Here is an 8685-nt window from a genome sequence, read left to right on the forward strand (position 1 = left end):
TGAATTTTAGGTCTCTACGTCCATCCCATGGGGAATGGGAGCAGTAACAAAGGTGTTGCATTTATATTTTTGTTGAGTGTAATAAAAAAAAAAAGAGTTTGTTCTGTTTACAGTGTTAACAAAACCTATTTTAAATTTTGCATTCCTAAACAATGAAAGTTAATGTGCAATGACAGCTGTCTAACGAGAGCAGGGATGTCGAACTCGAGGGCCGGTGTGCTGCAGGTTTTAAAGGTCAGGTCAACACGCCTGAATCATTCAATTAGTTCATTACCAGACCTCTGGAGAACTTCAAGACATGTTGAGGAGGTCATTTAGTCATTTAAATCAGCTGTGTTGGATCAAGGACACCGACCCTTGAGGACTGCAGTTCGACACCTGTGAACTAGAGCATGGGTCTCAAACTCCAGTCCTCAAGGGCCGCTGTCCTGAAACCTTTCCATGTGTCCCTGCTGCAACACACCTGCATAAAATCTGTAGGTCATTACTGGATGCCGAGGCGGCAACCCCTAATCCTACTCAACTAAATTTAAATAAAAGTGTAAGTTTAAAAAAAAGAAAAAAAAGAAGTACTTCTAAATCTACTTTTATTGCACGTTCATTCTCTCATGAGCTGCTGTGACATTATTCAAATGGCTGAAATGCCACCTCAGCATGCAGCGAGGTTCTATAGAGTCTTACTAATACTAATTGTATTCAGGGGTGTTGCAAGAGGGACACATGGAAACGTTTCAGGACACCGGCCCTCGAGGCTTGGAGATTAACTCCTGTGAACTGGAGTAAAGTAAGACAAAAACGTTATTGGGCTGTGTAACATGGAAATGAGTATAATGGAGTGATTCAAGTCAGTCCAATGGTCTCCTCCCATACACAAAGACAGAGACAAGAAAACAGTGAAAGACAGCGAGAAATTGAACACAGAGGGAACTAACTAACACAACTTTACAAGTCATCAGTGACTGAAACCAACAAAAAAAAAAGAAGACTCAGTATTTCAAGGAATACAAAAGAGAACAAACTCAACAAAACAAAACAAAAAAACAATTAAAGAAGAAAATAAAGACATCTAAACCTCAAAAAACACAAGGTACTTAACTAAGGTTACCACTCTTACAAATAGTAAACTATTTGTAAGGCTAACTAAAGAAAAACAAAGAACCCAAACCAAGAGAGAGCCTGTAATACTAAACCCAAAAGACAGACTAAACATATACAGAGGACACAGGGGAGTCATATTAAACAACAAACAAAGAGGAATATGGACAATACAGTCACAGTTAATGGAAGCTGACTGTGTGGAGTGAGGAGTAGGACCCAAGGGCAGACATGCGAGAACAAAACTTAATGTTAACAGAAAGCGAGACGTTTATTAAAGGCAGGTTTTAACAGTCCAAAACAAAAGCGTGAAATCAATTCAAAGCTAAACAATAATCTAAAATCGGGAAAACAAGAAGGAAAACATGAAATACCCTAAACATGACAACTGGGCATGCATACATGAAGACCTGGAAACATGTCATGACGTAGCAGACGCTTGGACATGAAATGAATGAAAACACAGAGGATAAATACATACAGGAGGTGATCAGGGGGAGTGGAAACACATGAGGAAACAGCTGATACGAATGAACATAGTGATGCCACAGGGGAAGTGAAATTGAACACACGCTGAACATGGAAACACAATGGGAAGCAGACATGACAACATGAGCTTGACAACATAGGAAACGCAGAAATGAAGCAGAAATGAACCGACGAGGAACACGCACACTGTAACTACATGCAGAGGGGAAAGGGGACTGGAGATGAGACATGGACATAACTAAGCACAAACAGAACGTAATGTGTGGGGGGAAACACACATGACAGATGGAACAGGTCACAGGGGAACTTGTAAACAAGAGGAGGGGACAGGAGACAAAGACATCACTGAAACAGATGAAGGGTGAAGGAGACTTAAACACAGGGGTGAAGACACGAGGGGAATCTAATAAACAATGAAATATAACAGGGCAACGTAGGAGCTTAAGATAAGTAAATGAACTTGAACATAAACCATAAAGCATCAAAATATATGAAAACTCAAAACTCTGGATCAAACAACCCAGGATCGTGACAAATACAGGCTAAATACTCTAACATAAAGAGGAACCAGAAGCACAAATCATAAAACTACAATAACAGTAAAAAATAATAATAATCCATATTTCCACAAAACTCAAAACTCTGTTTCTAAGACCCATGACATGACAACCTGAGCTGGCTCGACTGAGTTCCTCACTGGCTTTGCCCAGCTACCCTATGGAGGAGCTCGTGTTGTCGACTTGTATGTCATGAACTGTGTCTTTACTTTTGTAAAGTGTAATCATATTTACTATAAGTGTGTCTGAGTGTACAGATGCATATGTGTCCATCTATGGTCAACAGAAATTCAGTTGGTCATCTTGCAGCATCGTTTGCCAGATACATAAAAGTATATACACATTCATATACACGTGCACACTAAAGCAGCTGCACTGTGAAACTTTAACCACTAGCTTCTCCTTTCCTGGCACTGAACCACCTCCTGTCTGTGAACTTTCTGTGAAAAACCAACACTGATCGTTTTTACTTCTTTGACATTTTCCTGAATATACAGAAGCAAAACTGTTATCAAACCCTTTAATGAATTAAAGATCACGTTTTAGTTATGAGTGTTTATTATATGGAAACACGTGTTGTTTTCAGTCATTTAGTTTATTAAAAAGAAGACGAACAGTTGGGTTTCAACTTACCAGCTGCAACATGTAAAGCTCAGACCTGGGAAGCTGGTGGAGGACAGAAAATAAAATGAAGTAAAATGCTCAAAAATTGCTAGAAAACATCAGGATAAAATGTTTTTATTAGTTTTTAGAAATGATTGATTAATTACACCGTAGATTAGAGCTCTGTTACTGTGTCTATTATTTTTTATGTTTTTTGTAATTTTTTCATTTTCTATTTTTTTTTCTTTTTTCAGGCAGAGAGAGTAATGCCAACATTCAATTTTCTTACACATGATATCTCAGAAGTTTTGATGCACATACATTCACACTGATGTACATAAATAAATCAGGTGCATATAAGGAAAAGGTTTGTATGTATTTTCAAGTCCAGAACTGGTAAATTTGTTATTTGAGTGCTGCCGTTTGCTTTTGTTGTTCAGTATTAGTGCTCTGTTACTTTCAAGTAAGAAAAAAAGAAAGAAAGAAATCAAAAGGAGAAGTGTTTCAGAAGGATAACCAGTGCAAAGTGTTTTTGTAAACCACAGGTTTTAGTTCAGGTTTCTGTCATCTGTTCTCATAAATGACATGAAGCAGCAGCCTTTCTTCTCAGTCATGGAGGGCAGAGAGAAGAGAGCGCTTCATTTCCTGATTCTTGGTAAAACAGATTTTCCATAATTTTCAGTGCTTTTATTTATCTATCACAGAGACAGTCTGGATAACTTTTCAACAACTTTTCTTAAATTATTTTTAGACTGAATAACTTTATGTCTTGATAACATTCCATGGTTTAATTTTCCCATAGTTGTTTATCTCGTGGTGTCACCTTCACCTTCTGCAGGTCAGTCTGTTCTAACCTGTCATACTTACATTTTCAATTTAAAGCCATTTTTGCAATATAGTTCATATTTTCTTTTTCCTGGTAGGTTGGATCAGATTAGCTGGATCTCGGTGCTCTGGAAGAGTTGAAATCTATAACTCTTACTCTTACTCTTACTCCGGGGGAAGAGTGTGTGATAATGGCTGGGACTTAAAAGATGCCGAGGTGGCCTGTAGAGAGCTGGGCTGTGGGATAGCTCTGCAGGCCGGTAGGTATGCTTACTTTGGTCAAGGTACAGGAAATTTCTTCCGCAGTAATGTGGACTGTTCAGGAAGTGAAACTTCTCTAGATTATTGTGGGTACAGGATTAGTGATTCCTGTAACTTTGGTCGGGACGCTGGCGTCGTCTGTTCAGGTAAGAAAACTTTTCTATAGTGTTTATGGTCTTATCACTTTATAATAGCTGTTTTTTTCATGTACTTGTCAATACTTAGATTCTAGTTAGTTCTCATTCCATCATATTTTACTTTCGCAGAAAAGATGTTCAAAGGTGTTGTTTTATTACACTCAGTCTTTCTGTTGAACATGTTTGCAGTTTGATGCACATTTAATGAGATAACTGATTCGCATAATTAAACATACCATGTTAACACGTTTCTTACTGAAGGCTTGTGAAGAACTTTGAGCTCAGACTTCACTTAAAGCCTAATTTACAGACTTTTTATCTTGAAAAAGTTTGCCATCCTAAGATCCTAAAAATGTGACTGTTGACAGTATTTTCTAATTCATGTGGAGTTAAGAGAAAGTCATTTTTCTTTCAGGCAGCAATGTGTGCAGCACAGCATTTTCAGTGCTTGTCCAAAAAAGTGAACTCTTTAATTTTTAGCAGCAATAACCTCCAACAATTGTATTCAAAGAGCAGCAGGGTCAAAAAAAATTTCCACTTAAGCCCCTCAAGTATTTGAGGTTTTTCATTTGCATACATAAAATGGTATCAGCTAAGCCATCAGCCACTAAGATTATCTGATCAGATCTTGACTGTGTCCTGTCTTATCTAATACTGTATCATTTCTTTAGAAACCCTCCCAGAGCCCACCATCTCCTTATACAGTAATGAGGTCACCTGGGGTCAGGACGTCCGAATCACTTGCTCAGTCTCATACAAGTTCTCAGGTGGAACTTTTATCCTCCAGAAGACTTCAGGCTCATTCAGCCAGAATCAAACATCCTCTATGAGCTCTGTTACATTCAGTCTTCACAATGTGAACTTTGATCATGATGGACTGTACCAGTGTCAGTACATGAAAACCAGTAGAAGTTTCAGCTCTTCCCCTGTCAGACTCTCTGTTACTGGTAAGAAAAAAATCCACTTTGCCAAGTTCTTTGTTTCATTCTCTTCTTTCAATAATAGAATCAGTAACCTGGTGAGATAATGCTTTGATATGTTGATATTTTTTCAGTGAGGTTTCCAAAACCTCGTATCTCCATTTACCCTGTTGGTGAGGTGACCTGGGGTCAGACTGTTGAAATCACATGTTCAGTCTCAACTCAGGTTTTAGGTGGATCGTTCACTCTGAGTCAAATTCAGGGTTCATTCAGGAGGAGCCAAACCTCCAACACAAACTCTGCTACCTTCAAAATTCCTAACGTGGACTTTGATAACGAGGGATCTTACCAGTGTCAGTATAAGAAAAGAGGCTCAAGTCGTGAATTCAGCTCCCCATTAAGTGATTCTGTCAGACTCTCTGTTACTGGTAAGAAAAACAAAAACAAGTATGGAGTAACTCTTGGAACAAAGCGAGATAAGAGTGACATGAATAAGAGAGTACTGCATTTTTATCACAGATCCTTTGATTTTTTTTAAAAAACTCTGTAACAAAGTAATTGAAAGAGTTTTTCAATCATAGCTTTAAACTTATTTAATTGTTACATATAAAAAGAGTGTATTAAAGATGGAATCTGCTGCTCTATATAGTTTTTAGTCACTTTATTTATCTGATATTTTTACTGGTTCATGTTTTTTGGCCATTATCAAAAATGCTCTCAAAGCCCACTGTAGCAAGCAGCAACCAGACAGTATTAGAGGTTAATTATGGGAGACTGTGGAGCGTTTAGCAATGAAAGAATCAAATCCAGAGTTTGCAAAGACCTATAAGATCATTCATCAAATCAAATTCAGCATAACAATAATATGTTAATGCTGCTCCATACCTACTACATTTATGAACAAGAAACTAAGTGTTGTGTTTGATTCTGCTTCCTTCTTAATCCTGGTACCTTTTATTCCCCAGTGAGACTGCAGACACCCAGCATCTCCCTGACCTCTCCTGGTGCAGGTCTGGTCTGGGGTCCTGAAGGTGCAGAGATCACCAAGGGTTACAGTTTTGTCTTCACCTGCTCCATTAACTCGACATTTTCCAGTGGACGGTTCTTTCTCATCTTCTCTGACTCCAACGTCACAGACAGCGAGCCAGCAGTCAACAACTCAGCCTCCTTTAGTTTCCCTGTAGCTGAGTATGAACACCAAGGCAACTACAGCTGTGTGTATGAAGTCACAGTGTCCACACGGACATTGAGTTCTACTGCAACAGCACCCATTACTGTCATCATTAAATGTAAGTATAGCATTGAATTTATGTTTTGTACTGTCCTAGAAGGACAGTAAATGCTGGCGATATGATAAACACTCCTTTGACTACGATGACCTGGATGACTGAGAACCTTCACAGAGATAAACACTGTTGTCTCACAGAAGGTTTGGTGTTTGTGTGTGTTTGTTACCTGAGCTAACTGTGTTTGCATTTAGCACCTTTGCCTGTGTTTTCTGTGGGTGCTCAGCTCCCTCTAACACTCCAAACATGTTAGATACAAATGTCATCCTAAACAATAAATAAAAGACTCCATACGACTGTAGATTCATCAAAAGTCTGTAATTAGTCTTAAACTCATTTCTGATTAACACACGTTTGCCAAACAAGAACCTCCTTACTATGTAAAACCATGATTACAAAGGAAATAGGAAGTGCCAATAAATAATACAAAACCACTTTCTATCTTTCATTTTTGACAAAAACCTTTTCTCTCTTAGTTCCTCGGATGCTGCTGGTCTCGTCTGTAGTTCCTGTGGTCCTGTTGCTCCTGCTGGTCTTGTTGGTGGTCTTACTGGTGCTCAGGAGAAGGAGGCAAACACAGCAGGCCCACATCCACACCACAGGTCAGTGCTCACCAGAACAAACAACATATTACATGAATCAGCAGCTTTATTTTGATCATGACATCTAGAAAAATCTGCTGTGCTGTGTTTCAGTGACTCTAAAAACCTGTAATGAAGAAGATGACGTCAGTGACGAGGAGAGGATCTATATGAATGTTGAGACACTGAACACCTACAGGAATTTTACCAAACAAACAGGAAGAGCGAAGAGAGAGGAAACATATGAGAAAGAGAGAAAAATGGAAGCAGACGAAGAACAAAGCAGCGGTGATGAAAATGATCATGTATATGTAACACAGATGTTTGCTGAACAAACTGTCGACCTTTATGAAGAACAAGAGGACATTTATCAAAACATTTAGATTTATAATGATTAACATCGATCCATTCAGATTAACACAGTCAGAATAATATTTAATACATTTTAAGATTGGAAGCTAGAGGCTCCATCATTGATCAGAACATTGCAGCCTTTCTGGCTCGTCATCAGTGTAAATATTGTGGGGGGATCTAGTTTATCACAGATTACACATTTTGAATTTCTGTCTTTTAATAATACCCTCTATAAAATGTCCGTGTAGATGAGTTGGTGAAATTATAGTTCAGAATTGGTTTTAGTTAAAAATAATTTCTTTTTAAGCACATAAACACAGTGTGGTGATAAGTGTAAGTATAAGAACGTTGAAAAGATGGTTCAGAAAGCTGCATCTGGTCAGACACAAACTCAGAAAAGCTGGATTTGTACAAAATGAAAAGGGTTAGCGATAACTTTTGTGCTGGACACTGGTTGTTAGTTTATTAGTTTAGAGGTGGTGCAGAGGTGCACCTGTGTGTTTATGCTGTTGTTTGCACTGAAGACCGTGAACGCTTAAAAAAGATGTTCCTGAAATCATAGAAATTTCACTTTGGAGATGTTTGAAGCAGCTTATTCATTTTGTTGTGTGTAGAAATGTAAAACAGTGTTTCAGGTACAATTCAAATATGTACAAGTGTCCTTCCTGAAATACCAGCAACAGGGAATAACATGTTTTTCTGTCCAATGTGATGTGTTGAATTTTCTCACAGAATCACATCAATTAAAGGTTGCATCTGATTTTACTCTAAATTGAGCTGAATGTCAAGAAAAATGTAAAGTTAATATTTCATTTCCTGCTCATTTGATTTATTTTAGTTGTATAAGGCTGTTTTGCTAAAACTCAGTGTAGCACTATTGATGCAGAGTATGTATATTTTGTATATTCTTTTTAAGTATAAAGTAAAAGAATACATTAGGCAAGTTTTTATTGTGAAGCCAAGCTAATCTTTGTATTTCTGATGATTATTTAAATGATATAATGCAAATAAATTTGCAATAAAAACAAAAAACAACTTGTTCTTGGAGTATTTGGAAATTAATTACACAATATAACTGCAACTATCTCCAAAACAGTGACCTACAGCGCACACCTGTATTTATCATTTAGCCACTGACCTGTCTGACTGTTACATACATGCATTAGCAGTCTCAGTCTTCCTATACGTTTTGTAGAATGTATCTTTAACTTATTCAGCATGAGCTCTTACTCAGTATTAACCACATATTTCAACACATATACACAGAACTATTCACACACGATGACTTGTGCAATTGCATTATGAAACCTTTCAAGCATTAGCTTCTCATTTCCTGGAATCAGATCAGGATTTGTCTGTGAATCATCAGTGGAAACCCAAACTGCTGCTCTTTGCTCTTTTGTCATTTTTCTATTTTTTAAAGAGAAAAAGAAAATGTTAACCTCTTTAATTAAACATTGTGTTTGCTTTATTATTCGTTGTGTATTAATGAGAAACGTGACTGTTACATACATGCACTAGCAGACTAATGTATCACTGTGATATGTATGTAAGTATGAATGCACAGCACGTATCTG

The 8685-nt window shown here is 37.6% G+C and overlaps 1 protein-coding gene and 1 pseudogene across 1 annotated transcript; both read left to right on the plus strand.

Moving 5' to 3' along the window:
- LOC146701306 (uncharacterized) overlaps nt 1-8685 on the plus strand; it is a 316606-nt pseudogene that overhangs the window by 117003 nt on the left and 190918 nt on the right.
- LOC146701319 (uncharacterized) lies at nt 3340-8132 on the plus strand. The gene is made up of 8 exons (XM_085467722.1): nt 3340-3399; nt 3547-3582; nt 3668-3976; nt 4639-4914; nt 5022-5315; nt 5853-6176; nt 6650-6775; nt 6869-8132. Exons 1-8 carry the CDS (start codon nt 3357-3359, stop codon nt 7135-7137), a joined length of 1677 nt encoding a protein of 558 aa, XP_085323848.1. The 5' UTR covers nt 3340-3356; the 3' UTR covers nt 7138-8132.

The sequence above is a fragment of the Copadichromis virginalis genome, linkage group LG9 (assembly GCF_057382275.1).
Source record: "Copadichromis virginalis isolate Kocher_CV1m ecotype Utaka linkage group LG9, C_Virginalis_male_GT1.1, whole genome shotgun sequence".
Taxonomy (NCBI): Eukaryota; Metazoa; Chordata; class Actinopteri; order Cichliformes; family Cichlidae; genus Copadichromis; species Copadichromis virginalis.